At 40.8% G+C, this 27,998-nt stretch overlaps 1 protein-coding gene across 12 annotated transcripts in view; it reads right to left on the bottom strand.

Annotated features, from left to right (window-relative positions):
* Positions 1–27,998, bottom strand: part of TENM1 (teneurin transmembrane protein 1) — a 410,060-nt gene that overhangs the window by 105,455 nt on the left and 276,607 nt on the right. For all 12 annotated transcript variants that reach the window (XM_080991224.1, XM_080991234.1, XM_080991231.1 and 9 more), the window contains 5 exons: positions 23,605–23,724; positions 18,049–18,310; positions 17,121–17,388; positions 8,013–8,156; positions 1,142–1,391 (listed from right to left, as the gene is read on the bottom strand). In XM_080991224.1, the coding sequence (XP_080847350.1) occupies positions 1,142–1,391; positions 8,013–8,156; positions 17,121–17,388; positions 18,049–18,310; positions 23,605–23,724 (1,044 nt within the window). The remainder of the gene's footprint in view (positions 1–1,141; positions 1,392–8,012; positions 8,157–17,120; positions 17,389–18,048; positions 18,311–23,604; positions 23,725–27,998) is intronic.

Genomic DNA, 27,998 nt, shown 5'->3' with positions numbered 1-27,998 from the left:
GCTTCCCACTCTTTTCTTTGTAATTTCTATATTTTTAAAACATTATTGTCAATTTCACAATTTGCCATCTGTTCCTATAAGCTTGCAACGCATTCTCTCTTCCTTGCCTTCTGGCTACTTTTCCATGTTTTTGAGAGCATGATTCTCACTAGTGTTAAATTATGCAGCATTTGAATACTATGATTTCTTGGCGTCGCTGAATTATCCACATTGATCAATGATTCACACTGTTTAAACAGTCGCAAATCTTTTATTTCATTTGTGATTGATATTACTGAATTCCCCCCCCCCCCCCAAAAAAAACCTCTGGGCTTCCACCATATATGTATAAAGTCCCTTTTTATTTCTTTGCAAAATGTACATTTACCGTTACCTGTCCCTCCTACCCACCCTACTTTTCTAAGGTGACCCATGTCATTTCCCTTGAAATTCCTGTTTGTTGAGAAATTAGAACCCAACCACTCCCTGTAAGGGAACACACACACACCAAAATACATTCTCATACCTTCCTACGTTATTTCCATTTTATCATCCACTTATGTTTTATTTCTCCATGAGGCTTTTTGAAGTGTTAATATTGAACATTCAAACAAAAAGGCTTCAGCACTTTCAGGGCATGTAGGGAAAGGGGAAGTGCTCAGTGCTACCTACATACACAGCATGCACACTAAGCAATGTCACCGTCTCATAAATGCGGGAGCTGCTAACATCTAACAGTATGTGTGATCTGAAAAACAGGAGGGGCAAAGCAAACCCCATCTATTCCTTAGTGGCACCCATGAAGCAAATATTGTACATATTACTATCAGTAGTGGACAGTGTGGTGGGTCGGAGGCACTTACCTGACCTCCTAGCTGGTGAGTTGCTGCCGCTTACTTGGAGGGGGAGAGGCTGTGGAGAGGTCAGTGTGGTGCAAACGCACCAGCAGTCAACCCATTTCACCTGTACCACATCCCCCCCCCCCCACAACCTCATTCTACCCGGCAGCAACTCACCAGCTAGGTCAGCTATGCACCTCTGCCCATCACACTGTCTGCCGCTGATTGATATTAGTCTAGCACATTTTTTGGGGTGGTGGTTTCTCTATAACTTTGCTTTCCAATATGAATTAATTCTTTTTAAGCACTCCGAAGTTTCCTACCTTAGTTCAAGGATGCTAATAGAGTTTCCTGAAGGAAGGAGCCGCCGAACAAAATTGAAGTCTCCAATGTATATGCTGCCATCAGTACCAGAGGCCAAGGCGACAGGTGCAAAGAGTTTACTGCTGTGAGATGGACCATTGCAGTTGGCACAGGAAACACTCCTCTGGTGCCCATTGCCCATGACAGTTGAGATTACTGGGGGCTGCTGGGAGATGAATATATTCTCTCCATTTCCTTTATGGACAATACCTGGTTTAAAAACACAAGCACATAATAAGCACATGCCATTGCGCATAGTATTTTGTCCAGTTCTGTTCACATTGAACACAATGTAAGCTTTTTATTTGCAGTATATTAATATGATCCTACCTATAAAATTTGTTAAAATAGCTTTCACTGGTAAATATTTATAAAATGAGACACATGCAAAATCTTGGAAGATCCTAATGATCTTGCTGCTCAAAATTCTTTAAACTTTGAATAGCTGTGCTTCACATTTCTCCATCTCATTATAACCTTTACAACAACGTGAATCATGCCTTCTTAAGAACTGCACCGTGGTGTAATTAAACAATGTAAGGCCACATATATGTTTATTTTCACCCTTAGATACTACTTAGATACTACTGAAAAATGTTCTAAAGGTCTCTAGAAGGTACAAGTGGCCCTGAATCAAAAGGATAAGAAAAAACCCGCTTATTTTAGTGCATGTTGAGCTTGATAAATAATGTGAAAAGATACTGTGATGGATTTCAGAAGGAGTGTATTAATTTCGTTTTTTCAAGGATGAGCAATGTGTCCCTCATAGAATAACATCATTCCAAGGAAGAGACCAATCTAGCCTCATCAGTCAACCAGAGAAGCTGCAGCTCTACGGAGCCTGCTTCCACTCTCCTTGCCAGATTTTTTAAAACTAAGAAATGATTTTTGTAACTAATAGCCAGTGCCAAAGTTTCCTTTCTTCCTTCTCTCCCCCATCCCCTTTCATTCTGTGTTTTTTCTTTCAAATTCTGAGGACAAGGACCATTTTATTATCTATTGGTCTGGGGAACCTTTTTGCAGTTAAAAAGAGGGTGCTCGAATATTGAACAGACTGCCTCCTTCCCTATAGAACCTCTTGGGTGCTGAGATTGGTGGAGGGGACCCTCTTGGTACTTCCTCGTCCCTTAGAGCTTTTTTGGGGGAAGGGGGCAGTGGCAGCCCCCAGAGGTGTGTCTTGCACCATTACACAACTTCCATAGAATGCTGAAGACACACTTCTGTTTTCTGGCTATTGACATGTATATTTTTAAGGACCGACCTGCTTTTTATGATTGTGTTTTAATCTGTTTTTAATATTGTGTTTTATGCTGTTACCTACCCTAGGACATTAGGGTGAAGGGCAGGTTAATAATAATAATAATAATAATACCTCCTCATTTTGGCTAACATCTTTAAGAACACCAACCAGAAGCAAGCTAGGAAAGTAAACTCCTTTCAGGAACAGGTCTTGAGGGAGGAGGAAATGGAGAAGGAAATTTCCCCTGCAAACCCATGATGTCTTAACCCTCCTATATTAGAAACCAAGGGCTCGCCAGGACCTCTTTGAAGGAAATATGAGGTTTGGGGTCTCTGAGAGTACTCATAAACTGACTGCTCTGATCCGTGGGAGATTTGAGAACAAGGAGGATACTACAAATAAATGAAGAGCCTTAACTGAAAATGGTGAGAAGAGCTTCTAAAATTCTTTGTAAAGCACACCAGAGTTCTATAGGATGTTCTATAGAACATTCTGGATGCTGTTTTTTCAGTATATAAATATATATGAAAATAAATGAAAAACAAGACACAAAAACCTCCCCCAGATTTCTCTTGAAGATAACTAGCTGTAGTTCTTAAACTTGAATCCAGAGATTTCAAGAAAGAATGAAAGAAAGAAAGAAAGAAAGAAAGAAAGAAAGAAAGGAGCAATGTTTTATGAACAACAAGGGACAAGCTTGCTTTATTTCTCTTTGGATTTTTGGGTGCATTTGGAAGAGCAAATTGGCAATGTGCCAGGATTCTTAATGCACATAGACGCCTTCTCCCTTGGCAGTTAAAATCCACTGAAATGACAGGAGCAGTTGGCCTCTGTCTATGGCTAAATGTGTAAAGGCAATCCTTCATCTTTCTCCCACAAGTAACAATATATAATTAGGACCCCAGAGACCCTGCTTCTCTTGAAATAACGTCTACGTGCAAATATTTTGTTTATGGCTAACAATAAGAGAAAGGAGCTTTGGTTTAATAGTGTGTCATAAAGACAAGCAAGGTACAATAACCCCCCAAACACCTTTGTGCTTTAAAGCACAAATCAAAATAGTTATTTTTGACATGCTCAAATAATAGTCAATGCTTTCACTAAACAGGTTCCCTAGGATGAAGCCAGAGTTTTACTGTATCTGTAAATTCAAAAAATGACAAATTAGAAAGGACTGTACTTGTTCCATTAAGATTCATAGCCTAACCCATCTCAAAGGTCTCAGGCAGGTAATGAAGAGGTGGGTGGGTGCGCATGTGATCCAACACCATCAGAAAATGCAAAAAATCTCATTATATTAAAAATTATAGTTGAAAAATTCCCAGCCCTTGCCACCTTATCTGTGAAATCTGAATACCAGCTCAAAAAGTAGGCTTTCCAGTGCTTTTTTCAGGAGGGACGCAGGGGTACACATACCCCTAAACATTTTGTGAATCTTTGTACTTTTGTCCATTTACTGTATTTATTTTCCCCAATCTGAACTATAAAATGGTGATTTTCTTGAGTCAAAATGAGAGTATCCTTAAACTTTTTTTTTATAGAAAAAAACACTGAGACCTCCCATTTCTAAATGACTCAGCTACTAAACTCTTTCCATGAATAAAACTGGGGCCGGCCCTATCATTGGGAAGGGCAAGGTGTTTGTCTTAGGCAGCTGAGTTTGGGTGTCATGATATGGCAACTAAGTGTTATTTATTTAATTTACTATTATTGCAGTTTTACTGACAGGAAAGGGGTTGAGGTGCTTGTGAAATTTTCTGCCTCAGGTGCCAAAATAAGTTTTGCAGGACGTGGTTATTATTTTACTCGATTGCACGGGAAGGGGAGCCACCTGCGGATCCATTTCAGGCAGCAAAATGTCTGGTGTCTGCCTTGGAGATAATAGTCCATTCAGGTAATCATTACAGACTTCTTTCTGAAGCTGTGAATCCAGGGTAGCTGGTGCTCACTGAGACTGGTAGGGTAGAAGGCAAGAAGCCCAACAGTAGTTGAAGCCTGAGTCAGGGCAGGCTGGCACTTCCTGTTTCACCTCAAGTGGTGAAATAGGATGTGTTGCCCCTAGGAAGCAGACTGAGGTAGGTGCAGCAGTGCTTCTTTCATAATAATGGACCAGCCTCCACTGACGTGAATGCGTGCTCCTCCTCTAATTCCTCCTCTCCCTACTCCTGCCACATGCTGACTTCACTGTTGAGACCCTGGCTAGTATTATCAGGATCCCCCACTACGTATGAACCAAGGACCTTAATTGATCAGGACAGCAACCCAGAATGTAATCTATGAGACAAGACAAATGTACCACAGAAGTTCCGTTTTTGTATTTTACAATGGAAGGGGATTAAGCAGCTGATTTTAGTCAGAACAGCAGGACTAGCGAAGGGTGGTGTTTAACCTTGAACCTCTCCCTCCCTATTTAGTTCCCCCAATCAAAATCCCACTCCCCCAACCCTGAAGCTGATATTAGCCCTGCTAGGGAACCAAATACAGGGACAATAAAAGTAACATGTATTTTTCTCCCCAGCGGGGATAATAGGAAATTTACATTCTGCAAACAGTGCTGGGGAAAAGGTTTAAACATCTTGTCTCCCAGCACTGCTGCTTCAATCAAATATTGGTGCCCCCCCACCCAGCGGCTTTCTGCTAAAAATAGATGTTTTGGGAGATCTGATCTTCTCTGTCTTGGGTAGTTTGGTATTAAAGCCCTGCCTGGACAATGCTTTGCACAGAAAACCCTTAGATCCACTAGATTATCCTTAAAATGGTATTAATTCTTTTATCATGCCCACCAAAAGGGAGAATTTTGAACCTCTGCAGCCAGATCACGTTGAATTTCTTAGCTGAAAAGCTGCTTTTTGATCTGAGACTTAGCCCGAGTTGGGCACACAGAACATCACAGAAAATCCACATTGTTGCGTGAGGGTATTCATTTTACTTCTCACCACAAATTTAAGCTTTTACATACTTGCTCCAACAATAGGGATGTGAGGAGCCTTCCTGTAATATATTGACAGATATGCTAGCCTTGCCAGAACACTTAACAGAAAAGTTAGCTTTGTGATTATTGGAATGGTAAGATTTTCTGATTCACTAGCGACTCACAGTTCTTTAAAAGGCTTCTTCAACTATTATCTGATGACTTTGCAAAACTGTATTTTTGTCCTTGCATTTGGCCAATAAATTGTGATCTACTTCTAACTGTGATTTCCTACCTCCGATCTGCAAGCTGCCTTGAGTCCCCCCCCCCCAAAGTTGTGAATATAAATATACAACTAACTAACTAATTCACTTGTCTTTTAGAATTTGGATTCTGACCTAGATGGATTTTTTAATTAAAAAAAAATACAAATGATTCTTGTAATAAGCAGATAACAACAGCTATTACAGATGCACACCAACCACAAGATTCACTTCAGATCTCAACTCTGTGCTTTGGAAAGCAGTCTGCCTCTGTCTGAGGTGTTTCACAGGCTGCTCAGTTCAGCTCAGGGTCTGTTTAACCTACTTCATTTCCCTTTCCATCCACTATATGTAAGTATTTTAAGTGGCATAGAGTGCCTTATACCAGCTTTGGCTGGTAGCTCAACAGGATAGGGATAGCCTGGCTTCAGTTGTGCATGCTTGGATTACCTCCAGGTCCAACTGCTACAATTTAATTTACGTTGGGCTGAGTTTGAAGATGATTCAGAAACTACAGTTAGTATAGAATGCAGCTGATAGATTGTTAATTCACTCCGAGGAGTGAGTATAGACCACTGATTCTGGCCTGATTTGTTTCTCGGCATGATTCAAAGTGCTTTGACTTTTAAAAAACCTTTTGTGGCTCAGACCCTGGTGCTGAGACCCTGGGCTTCTCATTCAGGGTCCTTCTTTGAGTGCAATCTTCAAGACAGGTCCAGAGGATGGTGATGAGAGAACAGGTCTTCCCTGTAGCAGCCTCCTGCTTGTGGATTGTTCTTCCCAAGAAGGCCTGCCTGGCACCAACTCTGTCATCGTTTTTGCACTGGGCAAACATGTTTTGCTTTCCCAAGAATTGGGCAGAATCAATAATATGATTGCACTGTGAAGTCTGTTTTTAACATATTTATGTAGCTGCATTTTTTATTTGGCTGTATATTACCAGTACTTGGAAACTTTTTTTTTAGCAGGAAAAGATACATAAATTCAATAAACCTAGCTGAACCCACCCAAAGCTTGCACATGAGAATCAGCAGAATTTAAATTTGATTTTAGTTAAAAGTGTTTTGCATGTGTGTGGACAGAGATGCATTAATAAATGAATGATAATCATCATAGGGAATGTTGGGAAAGGATTTTTGGGATCATAACTGCCAGGAAGATGCAGCTAAGAAGCTGAGAGAACTGTGTTTGAATAGGGGTGGAGGGAAAGGCTTGTGTCCCTGTTATAGTATTTCTGATGCTATTATTATTATCATTGCAGTGCAGAATGACATTTCTTACCATCTTGCCCTAGCAAATGCATTCCAGCAGAACAAATTCTCTAGTATAATTAATAGCTGCAAACTTTTGAAAAGGTTCATGAATGAAAAGTCACTCAAATCTGCATGCCTTTCAATTCCCCACACGTCACATTGTGGCCTGAACCGCAGATGTTTTTTGGGTTTTTTTTAAAGGTTGAACACTCACCATATATATATTTTCAGTGGCTCAAACTGATGAGAACCTGCTCTTGAGAGTTTAGCTGAGATCAAGTGGTACATTATTTTTTGACCTTTCAGCTAATGAAGTTTGAGAGTACACGCTTTGCTTCATCCTACTAGTGCTCAGATTATTGGAGGAAGCTGAGGAGAAATCCCTTAATAAAATCCACTAGCCTTATCTCCTGACAATTCTGAATCTCAAGCATGGCTCCCCCGTAGCCTATAAAATCAGTAGAGGGGGGTAGGGATGGGTGATGTTGCAAGAAAATAGGGAAAATCCCCTCCTTAATTACCCCTGTAATTAAAGTGATGCTTTATTTGGAACAATTTATGACCATAGTAGATGCACATATTCTATTATCCCATAAAGGTCTTCCTCACTTCATCTGCTGTGACCTTGGAATAGTTGCCTACAGAAACTTTCCATTCTGGCTCAGCAAACTTCTAGTCACTTCCAGCAATGAGACTTTCAGATAAATAGGGCTACTCTGTTGGTATTCCACATATTACCTAGTTGTACTGCATATTAGAAGGACGGTGAGAGCCTTAACTGTATCCAGAAGAACACAAGAATGTTAAGAACAGTCCAACAGTGCAACCCTCTATATCAGGAGGAAGTGGTGTGCTCTCCTTTGCTGGAGGTAGGTATTTAATCAGAGTCTGGATGGCCATCTATCAGTGATGCTGTAGTCAATGCCTGAACTAAATAGCATCTATTATGCAAAGGGTTGGAAAAGTTGGTTCCCTTCCAACTCTATACATCTATGATTCTGCTGGTGAGCTGGAAAACCAAAGAAGGATTCAGCAGACGTTTCTGACCAGACATAATACCCTCTGAAGTTAGGAATGTTATTACCATTAGTAATTTTCTATTTTGCAGGGAGGGGAGGTGAAATAACCTTTCCATGCTGCTTAATTCATAGCCAACTGACTTACCACTTTGTGTATTCAAAATGTGGTGTTTGTCCAAGGACCAGCCTCCAAGATTTGAAGCATCCAACTCAAATCCTTGCAGCGTTACAGTCCTTTTCTCCCACAGAATCAGATTTGGACAAGTTTCATACTCATAACCCACTGACACTGAAAAGAGATAAAGAACAATACATTATAGACTGGCTTTCTTCCCATTTTCCATGGTAATTGTAAGATTAAATCATGAATAGTTAATCCTGCACTGTTTAAGTGATGGAGCACCTGTGGCCCTCCAGATGTTGTAGGCCTACAATTCCCATCATTCCCATTGTCTTGGAGCTGGTATTTTAATTTCCCATAATGTCCCAGAGTGAGGCTATGTTGGAAGCTGAATGGTGAAATGGCAGCTTCCAAGGCAGTCCCCTGGAGCTACCTGGGACTACTGCCACCTGATGCTACCACAAGGCAAGACAAAGGAGTCCCACTCATTCAGCAGGGGTTCCATCAAAATGCATTTTGCCAACCACCCCTGCCCCTGCCCCCACCCCCAAACCTGGACTCATAAGCAACAGAGAAGGTAATTAATGTGGGGACAGCTGCACTTCAGACAGCAGGATGTTCCTGTGTCACCAACAACCAGTCTTGCATTTGGATTACTTTTCCTGCCATCTACTTTTCCGTGTGCAAGGGTTTGTTTATTTTTTATGTAGAGAATTCAGTTATACAAAGCCTTGGCTGGCTTGGAACCATATTACTTAAGGGATTGCCCCATCCCATACATTCACATTCAGTCACTCTGATCTGTGGAACATGTACTTTTACAAGTGCCACACAATGTTCATCCTGCCTTTGCAAGTCATTCCTTTACAGTGGCATTACCTGGAACTCCTTGCCTATTGACATTACGCTGGCACCTTCACTATATTGTTTTATCTGCCTACTTAAACTTTTCTGTTTCAGCAGCCCCATTCAGACACATTATATAATTACATTTATTTTAAATGAGCTATTGGTTTTATCTTTGTTTTTGCTTTTGATTATGGTTTTATGTATTTATGTATTCAATTGCTTTTTGTATTTTTGTCAATATAATTTTTGATATATAACTGAATCTCTATACTGTGTGGAGATTCTTTTTTTTCCTAAGCATTTTGGAACTTAAAAAAATAAAAATACATACATACATACACATGCCCCCCTGGCCTACAGTTGAAAGCAGTGCAGTCTAGATACTGGAGAGTTCCATCTCATCTGCTATTTGTAAAAAACGGACCTTAGGAGGGTCTTGATGACATGGTACATGATTACCTAGACTAGATTTACTAATTAATGAAATTGTGACAACTAGAGGCCTTTTGGCACCTCCAGTCTTCAAAAATATAAGCAATGGTCACCCTTCCTTCTGTTTGAGAATGCCTGGCTGCAGCAGGAATGGAGGATAAGAGACTGACACTGAGACAAAGTTCAAGCACAGGTTTATTCTGCTGTTGACAGTGAACTAAAAGCAACAGCCATGAACCAGGCAGTCCTATTACACCTGTCAGCTTCCTTTTCCTTAGGTCACATTCACACTATACATTTAAAGTGCTATGATAGCACCTTAGACATCAATGGCTTCCTCCAAAGCATTCTGGGAGCTGTAGTTTGTTAAGGTTGCTGACTGTTGTTAGGAAAGTCCCTCTTCCACTTGCAGTGGGTAGTCTAAGAATTTGTGTGATGGTGGCCTGTGTCTCATTGCTGCCCTTGTAGAACTGAGCAAAACAAAACTAGAATGGATTGTCCGCTCATTGTCTGCTCTGGGCAACAGCCACCACTTCTGTTCTCCACAATGGAGCAACTCCCTCCTATCCCTCCCTCAAAGCAATCCCAAAATCTTAATCAAAGGTCGCCATGGGTGGGCAACTGCAATGCACCTGCTAAGAAGAGTCCCCTTGACCCTGCTCCTCTTCATATTGCACCCTGCTTGTTCATCCACCTCTCACTCTGGCTCATGCCATGGTGGTGGTGGAGGAGGAGAAACAGCAGCTGATGCAACCACCGCCCGCTTGCTGATGGGCTCTCTGCCTAGCAGGCATAAGTAGGCGGTAGCAATGATGTGGTAGAGGAGGAGGAGCAGATGTACAAATATTATGCATATACTGTACAAAAAAATTAGATCAGTTGACTTTTCTATAAGTACATTTATGCACAACATAAATTAGAAAATGACAGGCATGTGATTCAGGTTCAGTTGGGGTAACATTTATGCTGTGGTTCTTGAGCATAAAATACAGTAATGTGCACATACAGTTGAGCGCTAATGTGAATAGGGAGGCAGACTGAGGATGGGGAATATTTTCTAGTCTATAGGCCACACTCACTTCCAGGGGCACATGCCAGCAGTGGGTGGGGACAGAGGCAAAAGCTAATGGGGCAACAAACGTTAATTGTACAATAGGGTAGTTTCTCCGCATATTCACCCACTCCTCTCCTCCCTCCAAATAAGCAAGAGGAATTAATCAGAGGTCAAGGATATATTCCAGGCAGGCAAAAAACTTTCCAGGAAGATGTCACTGAGGGGTGTGTGGTCTGGAGACAGTCCCAAGGACGAGACAGACAGGCCTGAAGGACCTGAGGTAATTCATCCCTGAAGTAGACTGACAGAGGGAACGGGCTCTGGGATGGGGGGTGTCTTGATCAAGCACCCTTCAAAATCTACAACCAATAGTGAATCTCCATCTCCATGGGTCATGCCCACCCACCAATGAAATACAGTGGTACCTTGGTTCTCAAACGCAATCCGTTCCAGAAGACTGTTCAACTTCCAAGGCGTTTGAAAACCGAGACACAAAGGGCTGGCTGCAAGTTCAATGGAGAAAATGGAAAAACATGCAACGGAAGCCACTCAACTTCTGAGGTGCATTTGAAAAGGGAAGTATTTACTTCTGGGTTTTGGGCATTTGAAAACCAAAACGTTCAGCTTCTGAGATGCTCGAAAACCGAGGTACCACTGTATAGGCTTTTCTGTAGACAAAGAGCAGAATTCTAAAGACCATTGCTATAAATTATATCCAGTTTTTCTAGAAGTACATCAGCAAATATGTATAAACAGCAAAGGTGCAGTGGAGGAAAGCATATATTATGCATATATTATTATTATTATTATTATTATTATTATTATACCACCCTATACTTGGAGGTCTCAGGGCGGTTCACAGAATAAAATCAAAATATAAAACCGCAAAATAAAAACAGCAACCCAATAACACCCCCCTACAACCCAATAACACCCCCTATATAAACAGCACAAGCAGTTTGTTTTACATACACTGTGCTTAAAAAAGCTTAGTAAGCATATCTCTTGTGTGACTATTTCTTAATGACCAGGAAAATCGAGGCTGCAGTAGTTAGCAGCTAATACAATGGCATCAGTATTTATAACATCCTTAGGAAGCAATGGGAAAATCCACTCCACCTTACGGGGGGCGGGGGGGGGAGCAGGCAACTCTTCTGAAAACCTCATCAGTGAACAGGAGCAACAGAAACCACATAACTTGTCTTAGTAACAGAAAGTCGCTTTCGGCTTGCCAGAAGTCTTTCCTATGCCATTATCATGAAGAAATGCAGAGTAAATTGCTGCTGCTGGAGCCGAAATAATCGCAGATCCCAAGACTACCACTGCGTATCTGCTGTTAATGTGGCACCTGCAGAGATTCAGGAGCACATGTGCAAGGAAGAACACATTCCTGAAAACTAAAGGACATAATTGCTCTCTGCTCCTGGAGGGAACCACTCAGGTTGCAAATAAGCACTCTGCTTCTTTCAGGGGCATGTACGTGAAAGCTGTAACTCGTGAGATGGTGAAAAAGAAAAGAAAAATTGTATTTTTATTCCAGGAAGGAATAAAAATGCTGAAATAACTAGATTTATGAAAGATGCGAAGATGCCTTAATGGGTCAGTCTTCTTCTTCTTCTTCTTCTTCTTCTTCTTCTTCTTCTTCTTCTTCTTCTTCTTCTTCCTATTATTAACCTGCTCTTTGCCCTAAGGTCTCAGGGTGGATTACAACTCTAAAACAAAATATTAAAAACAGCGTAAAACAACCACCAAAATTAAGGTGGGTTTGGAAAATATACAACTCAAGTGTCAAAAGCCAGGGTAAAAAGGTGCATCTTCAGCATTCACCAAAGATGATATAAGGTGCCAAACACACCTTTGGTGAGTGCCACAACTTAGGAGCTGCCAAAGAGAAAGTTCCCTCTCCCAGACCAGCCCCCACAAGCTTCTGAGGATGATGGAGCAATCAAGAGATCCCCCTCCACTGATCTTAGCACCTGAAAGAGTCTGTATGGGAAGTTTTCAGGTACCTGAATATTGCATTTCTGCATAATGCCTTTTGGGCGATATTAAATGTTAGAAATTATGCTAATAGCCGACTCTGAGGCTTGCCTCTGAAAATGGTTGCTAGGGAGCAACTGGAGGAAAGGGCTATTGCCCCCATGCCCTTTTTGTGGGTTTCCCATAAGCATCTGGCTACTGTAGGGAAGAGGACACTGGACCAGACAAGTATTTTGTCTGATGCTGCAGCAAGTCTCATTTCATTTATTTTTAATGAAAGATTGTCTCCCTTGTAGATACCAGGTTATACCTATGCCACTATAATTATTTTAGATATACTTGCTTTTAAAACAGGTATTTCTTATTTCACCTGTACTTTATCAATAATTAGATCACAAACACCACTTGAGACAGCAGGCTTGGGAAAGAACTGGAAAGTGTTGCAGCTGTTTTAAAACAGGGGTTATACGAGATCTAAAAGAAACTCCAGCCAGAAATCTGGTAGCTGCTGCATTTTGGACCAATTAAGGTTTCTGGGTCGTCTTCAAGGGCAGCACCACATAGTGCACATTGCAATAATCAATGAAAGCAGCGGCTTTCTAGGGTCTTAAACAGAAATCTGGAAGAAAACAAAATGAAAAACAGAAATCTTTTTATCTAGATATGCCAATGATAAAATCTGGGTCTTTTTGCATGCCAAACAGGTGCTGTATGCCACTGAGCTTGGCTCCCCCCCCCCACATTGATTCCTATCAGCCCTGAAATTGTCACAGCAGTGCTGTTTCCTAGGGACAATGTTCTTGTGACACTGCTCTGAGAGATGGCAGGAGGGTATGCCTGGTCTGAGCCCAGATGCTCACCCTGCTGTCCCTCCAGTGATTCATCAGTGCTGCAAAAATGCTGCTTCCACGGGCAGCACTGTCACAACTGCTGTCTGTTGGGCATAGGAATGGATGCACAGGCTCACTCCATCATACCTGGGGCAAGCAGACCTCTTGTTTCATTTATTTCAGGGAGCCACTATCCCCTCTGCCCTCTCACCTTGCTCTCTCTAATCCATCACTTTGAAAGAATATATCTTGCTGGAAGGCACACACAAAAAAAGATGTCAAGATTTCTCCATTGCACTTGAGTAGCGGGGGAGGGGGGATGTTTTGTATGAAATTTGCTATTTCAATCTGCTCCAATGCCATTTGCTATTATATTGGCATCATGGTATAATTATTGCACACAACTCATCAGTTTTACTGGAACTTAATGATGAATCTTTCTTTGAATAATAAAAAAGAGAATGATTAAGCATGATGAGGTGTCAATTATGGGGGCAGGGAAGATAATACCCTGGACTTTTTCAGAAGTGCTGTGAAAGGCAGATGGGTATATGATGGATATCCTATAGTACCTGACTTTTTGTCATGAAGCAGGAATTGTTATTGTTATTATTTATTAAATTTTTATACTGTCCTTCACCCGAAGATCACAGGGCAGTTTGCAACATCGAAACACAAAAATCTGTACCATAATAACAAACAAAAACAATACCTTGCAAACTCATGGTACTTTTGGGAAACAAATACGCCTGACAAATATATGAATGAGGTACTTTAAAGAAAAGGTAAGAAAATGTACACAAATTTTACCATGCCACACGCATACATGACAGTCATCAAATGGAAGATGCTCAAATCTACTTTCCAAAATAGATTGAACCTTAGCAGGGTAAGAACTCTAAATATGTTGTATGGTGGAGAATATTTTTCAGCCCAAGGGCCACATTTTATTTATTTATAAAAATATGTACAGTGGTACCTCTGATTACATACGCTTCAGGTTACAGACTCCGCTAACCCAGAAATAGTACCTCGGGTTAAGAACTTTGCTTCAGGATGAGAACAGAAATCGTGCTCCGGCGGCGCAGCGGCAGCAGGAGGCCCCATTAGCTAAAGTGGTGCTTCAGGTTAAGAACAGTTTCAGGTTAAGAACGGACCTCCGGAACGAATTAAGTTCTTAACCTGAGATACCACTTTACTATATACCACTGTACCATAAAGATATATCACAGCAGTTTACAACAATATAAAAAAAATAAAATCAAACAAGAAAATAATAAAGACTTTAAAACAAGTTGAAAGTAAAAAGAAATTAAAAACAAACATCAGTAAACTACTACTCTGTGGGGTGTACTCTTTATTGCCTGGCAGAACAGAAAAGTTTTCAGGAGGCATTTATAAGCTGGCACAGAAGATGTCTGCTGAATCTCCACTGGCAAGGTGTTCTGCAGGACTAGGCCCTTGGCACTAAAGGCTTAATTTCTTGACATTCCCTTCTGGGCAACTTTCTGAGGGCCACGTGACAGTGGTAGTTAGAGCCAGAGACAAAAAGTGTGGGGCAACTGATGTAATGTTTACTCATTCTTGCTCCTCTCTAGTCTCCATCCAGGCACTAGTATTGTACAAGGAATGCAAACTTTACCATTGTACAACAGGTTGATTTCTACTCGCCTGTTCAACGCACCCCTCTCTATCCTCTGTTCAGTCAAGCTAGAGGCCTTGTCAGACCTCGAGAACACATCCCAGCCAGACAAAACCACACAGCGTGTGAAACAGGGTCAGCGGGGTGTGCAGTTTGGGAAGAATTCCAAGGGCCAGAACAAAAGGCAAGAAGGGCCAAAGGCGAGGAGGGCATGAGGTTCCACATCCCTGCTCTAGAGCAAGAGGGGATGGTCACTAAAGCCAGGACAGGATGAGGAACGACTCCACTTGGCAGGAATTAAGATAGAATAGTGAAGTACAGGGCTTCCATCCTTCCTGGTGTCCTGTCTTCCCTTTACGTTTAGGCAGCCAGAGATTTTTCCTCATAAACCAGAAAACAAACGGAACCAAGCTCCCCCCCCCCCTTTCCAAAGGTTTCCCAAAGGGCACAAACAGACATACTTGCAGTGCAGGAAAACAGGAAGTGTTGGCCAGGATGTGATTCATAATGTGCATCCAAATAGATATATTTTCTATGCACATTATATCGTTCTCAATGGGAATCATGTAATGCGCACACCAGTGCACATTTTGGCAAAATTACAACTGTGTCAATGCTTAAGAGTGAGAGTAATTTGTGCTTCCTTTGTGCTCACTGATGGGCACCATGTAGCCAGTTCTAAAAGGCTTTCATGACATCATCACATCCCATTAGACCCTATTTTCTTTAAGCTCAACTACTGCTAGCATTTTGTAAGGCTGGAAGCTCAAAGATCTTTGCCAGGCCATTTTAAAAACCTTTAAAACAAAATTACAGCCCTATAAATCTCTGCATAAATTAGGAGGTCCTCAAGGATGCAGAAACCGCTGCTTGTTTTTGGTGGCTCTGTTTTCTTTCCAGATGGCTAGGTGCTTAAAGCTCTTGAGTTTGCTATTAGAGAAAACAAGTGAGACCTGCAACAAAATGTTGAGGTGTATCTAGCACAAGCGTCAGGGAGTGGATGTGGCAGTGAAAGCTCCTTCCAACTCTACAATCCTCTGATTCCACCTCCCACCTTGCAGTCTCAATTTGAGACTACCGGTGCCTACCAGTCAATTTCCTAATGTCACAATTGAGAACAGGTGACCTGCATTTGCTCATGTGGTTTGACATCAAATCATGCAAGCAAAACAGTCTGTGAAGCACCAACAACCAACTGATCGTCAGTGCTCACAAAGTTCTGTCCTCAGCACTTCCCAACTACTTTTCATCCGCTGATTATCTACTCTTGAGAAGCCTTATGCAAGGGTCTTGCGGGCAGCGGTGGTGCCTGCAAAGCACTTTCATCCAAGACCCACCTTTCCCTCCTCTCACCAGACATCATATGTGTAAGGCAGGTGGGTGTAGTTTGGATGGAGCAACGTAATTATGACAGGCATAATTAAGGCTTGCAGACCAGAAGTCCCCTGTCCATGGTTCCTGCCAGACAACCATATTCTCCTTGAGGATTGTGTAACCTGCATTTTACTCCGCCCACACACTGAGCTTTCCATTTTATTTTCAGAATGACATTGGGAACATAGGTTTTGTTCCATGTAGTATCAGAGAGGGGATATTCCCAGGCCTAGGTGGAGATGCCAAGGATTGTACCTGGGAGACACAAAGCAGATGCACTATGAATGTGTTACAGCCATTCCCTTGACGTTCCACATGGCCTGGCACTTGAACATGCTCAGTCCTTACAAGGTTGTTTGGAGGGGTCAGCTTGTCTTGTTAGTTATTTTCAACAACTATGTTTGTACGTCTGCAAACTTCAGGGTTCTCGTAATAATGCCAAGACCTCCCTCTCTCATGTTCAGTGGCCGTATTTTGGCTCCAATATCCAAGGCACTCACAAACCACCTGAATTTGCTTTTAGAAGGTGTGTTGCTGAAACTGACCAGGAAATATACATCTTTAATTGTGCATCTGCTCACAAGAACAGGAAAACAGACACACACCATTTGATTTGGATTAAGTAGCAACATTTTTAAATGACTACTGCTGAGACTTGAAGCACATTGGATGTCTATGAGCCAGTCATTATCTCTCAGCCTAACCCTACCGCACAGGATTGTTGGGAGGATAAAATGGATGGGCAAAAGAACCATATACACTGCCTTGAGCTCCTTAGAGGAATGCATTTTAAGGTTAATAATAAGAATCTCTAAAACATAAAAACTTAAGAACATTTCTGTTGCAGATGCAGCCAGGGAAAGATGATCATTTAAAAGGCTTCTTGGAATTCATACATAATAAATAAAATGGCTGATGCCCATGCAATAAATCAATAGTTAATTAATTGTCGTTGTTATTAAAAGGCATACCCATTGCTTCTGCCAAGCCAGAGACTTTTTGGCCGTAGATATCTGTCTTATTCCAAGCAAAGGTATAGACCAAGTTGGTGACAGCAGGGAACCATTTCTGAGCCAGCCGCCCTTCAATTGTAACAGTAAGATGCACTTTTGTCATTCCAGGAGGGATGGTAGAATGTGTCATCACAATGCGTAGCAAGGTTTTGTATCCTGAAGTTCGGCTGCTCAGGTAGCTGAGCTTTGTAAAGCTGGAAGGGATGGGGATTTCCTCCTGGACCACCTGAAAAACAGTTGGGTGTGTTAATGTCACAGAAAATCACATCAGAGAAAACTCTAAGAAACTTGAAATCATCCTTCTGTTGTTTCCCAATGTGTGGATCTGCAGTTCCTATCCTTCCATTCACAAATGAAACCATCAATTCTTTCCGTAGCTCCCTTCACTCCTTAATTAATTGCACTGCTGCAATAATCAGCTCCACAAGCTTCTCTCCTTAACCCTCATCATTTCCCTAAAAATCCAATACACAGGATAGCAAGACTGGACTACACACTCGAGGGTTGTCATATTTTTAAAAACTCTGGTTGCTCACCCTCAGGAAAATGGGTATAACAATACTGGGTTATGCTAGGCTGGCATAATCCACACTTACTCACCAGCAACAGGGGAATAATAATGGCATATTTTAATTTAATTTAGTGTTATGTTATTTTGTGACTGCCATTTAGGTCAGTTTCTCAGAACTAAAAAGGTTGGGAACCACTGACTTACATAAAAAAGCAAAATAATCAGTTCTTCATTTTAGCAAATCAAATCTAACAGAGCTAAAGGGCAATTAAATTATCCATGCTTTAACACAAACAGGGGTCCCCATCCTAATAGATAACCAACTATTTATTGTCATTCCAGCAGTGATATTACACCATCAGCATTTGTTCTTACCTGTAGTTCTGGTATAATTGTCCCCCTTTCTGGACACGATCCTCCAAACGATGTGAGAGGAAAAGGGAGGACAATGGGATTGGGGCTCACAAAGTTACTGATGTCACAGGATGGTGGGTCCACTTCTGCTCTTTGCATGACTACTTTGTCTATCACAATAAACCGATTCCAGGACAACCAAAGTGTCCTTTTCACAGAAAGAAAAGGAGATCTCTCAAAGACCAAGGTGACTGAGATGCCCCCAACAGCCACTAGGTCAAAACTGAAAAGACAAAAGAAGCCTATTTTAAAAATCTGATTCTAGTCCAATATAGCTTCAACAATACCCTTTTGAAAATCCATCTTTCCAACATTTGGGTTAAGCACTTTCTGTGTTAACCACTCTTCATAGGGCAAAGTGGGCATATTAATATTACCAATCTTTTTAAATTTTGAACCATCAAGTGATACAGCTGCTGCTCTCATATTACTGCCAAAAAATGCCTAAGTGTATGTATGCATTTAGTTATTTTATTATACTACATTAAAAAGCCACGTTATACTGAAGCTCTTAGTGCAGCTTACAAGAAATAAAAACAAATTAAAATTCATTAACGAAGAAGCACAGATGCAATGTGAAAAGAAACTGGAGTCAAAACAGCATTGCAGTGTGTCTGTTGTTCAAACCCTTACTATTGTTACAGTCATACCTCAGGTTACAGATGCTTCGGGTTGCGCGATTTTGGGTTGCACACTGCGCTGAACCCGGAAGTACCGGAACGGTTACTTCCGAGTTTTGGTGCTTGTGCATAAGTGCTAAATCACGCTTTGCGCATGCGCAGAAGCACCAAATTGCGACCCGTGCGTGCGCAGATACGCGGGTCACAGGTTGCAAATGCTGCAGGTTGCGAACGTGCCTCCTGCCCGGATCACGTTCGCAACCCGAGCATCCACTGTATTAAGCCTTTTGTGGGAGGTAGGCTGAATGCCTGGGCCCCCTTCAAATTCTTAGAACAGCCAGGCTAGCTTCCTGACGAGGTGACAGCCTGGGTGATGGGCCATAAAGTGGAACAAAGGAAGGGGCTCTGTGCAAGATGGCAGATGGGTGGGGAACCCTCCATCAACATGCGGGCAGTTAGAAGGAAGGAGGCTAGAGAGCTGAATGATGTGAACTAGAAGCTAGATGAAGCAAACCTGCAGACAGGTAAGCTAGAGAGAGCCACAGAGGTATTTGATTTCAGTTTGAATCCAAGGCTGCAGCTACGGGGGGGGGACGGACGGACAGGGCCATCTTGAGGTATTAATGCTGCGTGCCCCTCTGTTGTAGGCTCAGGTTGTATATATGTATAAATAAACCATATATCATAAAGACACCACAGTCTCTGCTGAACTTCACTTCAAAGGAAACATGAATGCTGGGTAAGTGCCTAGAATCCACTTGGAGACTGAGTGTGTGTGCAACATTTTTGCTATGTTGGAAGCTGCCCAGAGTGGCTGGGGCAACCCAGTCAGATGGGAGGGAAAATGAATGAATGAATGATGAAACAGCTGACCTGCCACTTACACCTTCACTCTTTGCCAACATGGCTGTTTGAGTACTGATATCCTACAATGTGAAGAAGCAGGTAAACAGTCAGTTGCTTACTCACATCCTAAGCCAATCAGCTTTGGGAGTTACAAGGTTGACCTGGCTGCATCAATGGCTGAGTACCTGTGCAAGATGGTTTGCTGGACACTGGTTGCAGAAGTTACTTGGAATGGTTATCCACTGACCTGCCTGCATCACATACCATGAAGAGTTTTCACATATTTATTATCACTGTGTGTTGAGCTGATAGACTGTGATAGAAAAGAGCTCTCTATCCCAGAAGAGGTATGGGGCATAAAATGGTATTAGACAGAGGAAATGATACAGTTTCTTATTATCATATGACTTTAACATCGATAGTCATGTAACGTAAGGCAGTGTAAATAGTTACTTCACTCTATTACTGGATGCATCTCTTATGGAAACCTTTGATGGTAACAAACTGTGATAGGAAGTCAGGCTTAATTATGCATATTCCATCACATTTCCCAAATGTTACACAGAAAGAAAGAAACAAAACTAGAGAGAGCACATTTGCATGCTACAGCTCTGTCAAGAGATAGGTAAATCAGAAATAATAATTAGGTGACTTGCTACCCTGGCATTTTAAAATCACAAAAAATATGGAATGGATATCAGCTCCATTACTTACAAGGCTTGACACTGCAATAGATTATTTACTCACAGTTTTAAAGTATTTATGCTGCTGTTGCAGTAAAAGGAAACCATACCATGAAATTGTGAACATAAGCTTTTTCTGCATTTGCAAGCCTTAACTGGTTCAGTTGATTAATCCATAAGGCCCTATTTTAATCAGTACATCAAAATGTCAATCCATGAACTGTGTGTTAAGGGTGCACTTTTTAAAAAAAACAGCAACTAATTTTTTGCACAGATGTGCTATTGCATTAGGGAAGGGGAAATTAATTATTATTATGTGAGTTTGTGGTGTTCGTGTGCGTCAGCCTGAATAATGCCCTGAGTCCCTTCTGATTCTTGGGTTTCTGTATCTGTGGGGGTAGAAAGTATGACAATCAGTTCGCCTAACCAGTTCCTCTATCTAGGTGATTTCATTTCATTTCATTTATTTATTTATGATTTTCAGTTAAACACATTTCACTAGTTTTACAATCATTCTAACATTTCAAAACTTGACTGACTTCATCCTCTTTCTGTGGTTCCTTAAATTTATTTTTTACATTTCCTGCTTATTCTAAATTAACTTAACTTATTCTTTTCTTCATCTACTTTAAATATATGCTCTTATGAGACTGTAGGTTATTACAATGATCCTGCCAATGTCCTTATCTGTTTACAGTTTGTCTGAAAATATTCAACAAACCATTTCCATTCTGTTATAAAAGTTTGTCATCTTGATTTCTTATTTTTTCTGGTAAGTTTCTCCATTTCTGCATACAGTGGTACCTCGGTTTTCGAATGCCTCTGTAGTCAAACGTTTCAGAACTCAAATACTGAAAACTCGGAAGTAAATGCCTCCGTTTTTGAATGCGCCTCAGAAGTCGAAAAGGTAATACGGCTTCCATTTTGAGTTTTCCATATTAAGGCTTCCACTCTGAGGCTTCCGCTTTCAGTTTTTGAACGTTTCAGAACTTGAACGGACTTCTGGAACAGATTACGTTCGGAAATCGAGGTACCACTGTATTCCACAAGTTTTGTATCCGTATTCTTTCATTGGGACTTCTCCTTCTTTCCATTTCTGGGCAAATAACATTATTGCCGCTGTTGTCGCATACATGAATACATTTCTATACTGTTTAGGTAGTTCTACCTGTTTAGGTAGTAAAGCTTTTGGGTGTGTGTGTGTTTTTACAAATGTTATTTTAAACATCTTTTTCAATTCATTATAATCATTTCTCAGTAAGCTTTAATCTTACTACATGATAAAAAATACCATCTTTTTCTTTGTATTTCCAACACGTATTTGATTTTGTTTTATACATTTTTGACAATTTAGTCAGTGTTTGATACCATGTTTATAACAGTAGTTTTCTCTTAAACTATAGCATGCTGTAAATTGAATCATTGAAGATTTTACTTGCTCATCCTTTGTCTCCCATGCCAATAATATCTTATAGATTTCAGACAGCACTTTAACATTACAACAGATCTCTCTCCAATTGTGATATTTGTTCCCCAAACCCTTGTATCTTATATTTCTTAAATACTTCATTCGAACGATGATATTGTATCCATGTTGTTAGCTTTCCTGATAAATCCTTAAATCCTTTTAATTTATACTCTCCTCCCCCTTGTTTTAATAATTTTCTATAAGTTGTCCAACCTTCTATTATATTCTTTTTCATTACCGCTATGGCTTCCAAAGGTGAGAATCAAAGTGGTATTTTTGTCTCCAACCAACTTTTATATTTATCCCATACTCTATAAAAAAATTCTCTAATTATGTGATTTGTAAATCCTTTATGTACTTTCACCTTTTCATACCACAAATAGGCATGACAACCAAAAATATTACCATGACCTTCTAAATCTAAGATATGTGGATTCTCCAATGTCATCCATTCCTTCAACCATCAAGGGCAAAATGCTTCATAATATAAACTCATACCCAGCAGGGAGAAACCTCCTCTGTCTTTTACATCTTTCAATATTTTATATTTTATTCTCGTTCTCCCCCGCCCCTGCTAGATATATTTAGAAATATCTTTTTGCCATACATTGAAACAATCTGTCTTGTTGATCACCAGAACTGATTGAAACAAAAACAACATTACTGGCAACACATTCATTTTTATAGATTGACTATAGCCTGTCTAGGTGATTTTAAGACAATAGCCTTAGCTGGGAATTTAAGGACCATGAGTAGCATAACCAAAGAAGTTGCTGTGCACCATATGGCAAATGGGTAGGCCTTTCTCCTTCCTGCCTGTCTGGTAGCTAGAAGGACAACAGCCAAGGTAGTCGTGCGTGAACTCATCGGAAAAACAAGTCGAGAAGCTGGACTTGCTTGATTTGTGCTGGATCCAAAGCTGTCACTAATGGAGAAGCGATATCTGTTGGGTTGTTAATGCTGTGAGCCTCTCCACCTTAGGTTCAGGTTGCATATTGGTGTCAATAAACCACATATCCCAAAGATACAACAGGCTCCACTGTCTCTCATTCCAACAAAACCGAACGCTGGGTAAGTGCCTGAAACTCCTGGAATCTCTTGTCGCTCAGAGATTGGGGTGGCATATAACAATTGCTGTTATTTCAATTTATTAGTTGCTTGCCACGTAAGAAATCTCCAAGTGACTTACAAAAATGTAAAAGTCCAAAGCATGATGTAAAATCAGAAAAAAGTAAAAGTGGTACAATGAATACAACAAAAGCCATACAATCACCTATAAAACAATAGTAAAAATAAAGCGTTGAAGGTATATTTTATTTTCTGAGGAGGACTTTTGTTCATTTATGTTAGGTATAGTGCATGTAGTATGTCTCAGAATGGTATATTTTGTAATGGAGAAAATTTCATGTAATTTGAAATTTAGATAAGGACTAGAACCTTGGGATTTTTTATTACTTATAGAGCAACATCAATATTCTCAAGAAAACTACCATCACAAGACTCAGTAATTTGGAATTATACAGAAACTACCAATGTGCCTTATTCAAATACATACAAATTTCACCTTTCTACTCAACCCACAGACTGCATTTACCATGCATGTCTATATATTTATTTTGTTTTGTGTTAATGTTCTCTATTTCTGCTCTTTTGTTATAACTGCTTTACTTGTCTTTTATTGACTGAAAAATTAACTAAAAATATTTACCAAAAATTGTATATTTTGCTGATTTGCATTAAAATAAAATTAAGTAACTTATCAGTTTAAAAGACAGACAAGTCTCCAGACTTAATTATTTAATTAGTTGACAGCCAAGTTATTTTCAACAACTGAATTAACCAAATGCTTCTCAAAAATGAAGTAAAATAGTATCAGAAGACACAGAATAAACTATCTCACCTTCCATCCTGTCGGCTGATGGTGTATCCATAATCATTGTGGTTTTGGAAACTCACATTCACGCCAACCAGGGGGGTTCCATCTATCGCTACCACCTGGCCTCGAACAACACAAGCACGTCTGCAATAAGACAGGGTGAAATGAGCATAAATAAAGGAAGATACTGAGACATCCAATGATAGTTGCACAGGTTGTACAGTGAAGTACAGCATTATAATAAACTTCTGAGAACTGCATCACCATCACAGCAGTGATGGACCCTGAGGAAAAGGGAAGCGGAGGAGGGAGATAAGAGACAAAAGCACAGATTGAGACAGAGGTGGGTGGTCCAGGCGAGCTGTGGAGGAATTGTTAGGAAAGGCCTAGACAGGTCCACAGCAACCATCCTGCTGTACCATTGTCCACCATTTCCCTTGGCCACTGAGGCTGAAATGGCATTGCCAGTGTGAGCTAGAGAGGCAGGAGGAGGAACAGTGCACACAGTCAAAGTAAGGATAATTTAACCCCCCACTCACCAGCTGATGAGCAAGGTTTAATCCTCCCCAGTTTTGCAGGATTCCATACAAACTCCACCCTGATTCAGGAAGGGGCTTGCATTGCAATCCCCTAACAAAATAGGGTCCCTTGCATGGATTTTGCAGAGGACTCCACCATAACCAGCAACCTTTCCACTGACACTGAACTGGATAAGCATATTGGCAAGGCAGTCATGGCAATGGCTTGCCTCTCCCTCTCCCAAAATGGTATGGGAGAATGTAATGCTAACAACTGATCCTAAGATGAAGGTCTACCAGCCTTGTGTGTTGAGCATGCTGCTTTATGGAAGTGACTTACAACCACCAGGAGCGATGTCTCAACACCTTCCACATGTGCTGTTGTCAGGAAGATTTGGGGCATCACATGACAGGGCAGAGTCTCAAATAAAGATGTGCACACCTAATACCACATCCTACCACATTCACACTCCTGTCTCAGTGACATCTGCACTGGTTTGGGCATGTCCACAAAACAGCAGGATTCGCAGGGACATGTTCTACAGGGGAGCTGTCTTCAGGCACCAGGCCCCTTGGCAGATCAATATCTGTTACAAAGATGACTGCAAGTGAGACATGAAGGCTAGAAACATCAACCCTGCCATGTGGGAATCCCTTGCAGAAGATTGTAGTGCCTGGAGACAGACAGGTCATTCATCAACAAGAGTGAACAAAGGAGGGGTGGCCACTGGATAGAGCGCAGAGAGAACGAACACCATGATGCATCTGCATCACAAAACCAGATGCCTTCATCTGCCCCAGCTGCAACAAACTATGTCTCTCTCATATGGGTCTCTACAGCTGTAGCAGGCGCTGCAACTCTCCAAATGTTTGACTTCACCCCCCAAAGTATACTCTCCATTGTCTCCCAAGACAGGCAGATGCCAACAGCAACAACAATAAGAGCCTGCTGAATCTAGCCAATGACCCATCTAGTCCAGCACCCTGTTGCTCTAGTACCCAACCAGATGCCTATGTGAAGCCCACAAGCAGGACCTGAGTACTACTGCAGCCTGTCCACTTATGCTTTATAGTAACTCATATTCACAGGCATACTGCCTCTGATAGTGGTGGTAGAACATAGCCATCATGACTAGTAGTTATGGATAGCCTTAGGCTCAATTATTTATTTCTCTAGCTGTATGTCTTGCATTTTCAATTGCTTGTACATTGTCTTACATATAACGTTATAAGTCTTTTCTGACCAACAGAAGAGGCATTAACTGCTGAAATGTATGTCTGATAGACAAACTAACAAATGGCAATTTTACTCAAAGAAATGTATAATTTATTGCATCAAATGTTGCAGTGAAATGTATTAAGGAAAAAAGGTCTAGTAAGGTTTATTCATTTCCTTCCTACTGACAACACTGGTCTAAGCAGCCTCGGGAGGGCAATTAACTCTAGGCCCAGAATAATTTTAGTCACATGTATGAAGGCAAATCAAGCAAATTGCTAGCAATATGTGGCTAAAAATGGGTAAACTATTTTAATATGCACACCCTCAATCCATGGCCACAGTATGAACATCAGACTGTCAAGTCTTTTCACGCTTTAAGTAGGTCAATATATTTGGCTCATTTAGAAGTGCTAAGGGGTCCATCATGAAAGGTAAGTGACTGAAGGGCAATCTCAACACTGGTGTTATATTGTGACTATAAGTGAAATCTAGTAAGCGCCAGTCAAAATTTTCTCTCTGCCATGAACTAAGCCATGTCAATTCCCCTATCTCAGTGTTTGCAATACAGAGATAAAACAATGGTCACCTTTACAGGGTTGTATCAAGGATTACTGAGATAATGTATGTGATATGCTCTGAATACTTGATACATTGCACCAATGCTTAGTATTGATATTGATTTTTGCCAAGTGTCACAGGAAATGTTCATGCAAAGGTAAGAAGAGTCACAGGGATCCTCTCCAGGGGTGAATGCCATGAAATCCTTTGTTGTGACCTTGGGTGGTGGTGGTTGTTTCAACTGCAGCATCTCCTCCTCATACCTTTGCTCCTCCTTCTTTTGATGGAGACACTCCATCAAAATTGTGCTTCCTGCTGTTCCTGATTAAGTGCTAAAAGTGCTTAGCAACAGTATAGCCTGAAACTTATAATGCTGATTCCAACTTTAGAAATATCCACTTGACTTACTTTTTTTTTTTTAAATAAAGCTAAGAGAGAAAGGGAGTGAATTTGAAGGTGAACTAGGAATCATTCAAAGTTCAACCCCCCCCCCATGAACTTAATTTGCCTTTAATTATGGAAACTACTTTCAGGTTTAGTTTAGAGATTTTTGAATTAGCTCAGTGAACTTGGTTTAACTGAAGGAGATAATTCCTAGAACTGAAAGAGTTCACTACGCATGTGAATAACCATAGGTTTGTAAACATGGGTACACAAACTGTCCTGAAACCTGTTTTACATTGAGGTAAGTCCCAATAGTGCACACAGCAAGCAGCGAAGTGTAAGGAGAAAGTGCTACTGACAACAGTCCCAAGGGCAACACTAGAGAGGAGTCAATGATCAAATACAGGTTCAGGTCCAATGCAAAGAGAAAGGTTCAATCTGTACAGACAGGCTCCTGTCTCTGAAGAAGATTCAGGCATGGAATCCTAGGGTCAGTCCTGAAATCACAGTCTAGTACAGTTCCCAAAACAGTCAAGCCATGGTCTATCTATTATGAAAGTCTCTGCCTTGCTTCTCTTTTTATTCCTCTCAAACAAATCAGCCAAACCAACTCCACCTTTTTTTAAAACCTCACTGCTGTCACTCTGTAGATATTATTTCCCCCGTCTCTGGCTGCTCACACCAAACAGCACTTCTGAACTTAGAATCATAGAATTGTAGAGTTAAAAAGGACCCCAAGGGGCATCTAGTTCAACCCCCCTGCAATGCAGGAATCTCAACTAAAGTCTCCCATGAAAGACAGTCCACCACCTTCCGAGGAAGTTTGTTCCACTGTCAAACTAGAAAATTCTTTGTGGTGTTTAGTTGGAATCTCCTTTATTGTAACTTGAATCTATTGGTTTGGGTCCTACCCTCCAGAGCAGGAGAAAACAAGCTTGCTCCATCTTCCATGTGACAGCCCTTTAGATATTTGAAGATGGCTATCATATCTCCTCTCAATCTCTTCTTTTCTTCCAGTATTAGATAAAGTGGTACAGCATTCAGACACAGGGTGAATAATAATGTTTCAGACCATATTATGATTTTACTTAAGAATTTAGCAAAATGAAAAGTTAAGCAGGTTGAGGGAGAAATTTCGGGGCGAAAGACTCTAATTTTAAAGTTTGCATAGTTATCCATAAGAGTTTAAGAGATACGTAAAAGCATCCAGCTATACCTATTCTAGAATGTTTCCTGAATCAAGCCAATACTTAACAATTTTCACCCCACAGTTCAGCTTGTGGATCCCCTTGTGGCCCTCTCTTGGTTTCTTCCTCCTGCAGCATCCAACTGGAAACGCCAACACTTTCCAGTGTTCATGCAGTCTTAAAAACTGTTTATCCTTCTTATTCTCTTGCAGCTCTTAAACTCCAGCTCCGCACAACAAAGTCCTTGATGTTTAGCTAACTTCCAGCACTTTAATTAAACAGTAGATGAGTAGTATCTTAGTTAAGTTTCTACTTCCCTTGAATTGCCATGTTCTTAGGAACAACTTTTGAATCTCCTGCGCAAAACATATCCTCTTAAACTTTTGACCCTCCTGTGAACAGCATTCTGAGCAAAACATTCCCTTGAACTTTTAACATTTGTGTGAGTTGTTTTTTTAACCTTCTTATGCATGAGAGCCTTTAGAGCAAAACCATTCTATAACCCATTACTTGCATACAAAAACACAAACACAAAATGCTGAAAGCCCCATT

This window comes from Podarcis pityusensis (genome assembly GCF_964106645.2).
Source record: "Podarcis pityusensis genome assembly, chromosome: Z".
In the NCBI taxonomy this organism is placed as follows: Eukaryota; Metazoa; Chordata; class Lepidosauria; order Squamata; family Lacertidae; genus Podarcis; species Podarcis pityusensis.
Note: the sequence above shows the minus strand (reverse complement) of the source record. Positions and strands in the feature narration are given on the sequence as shown.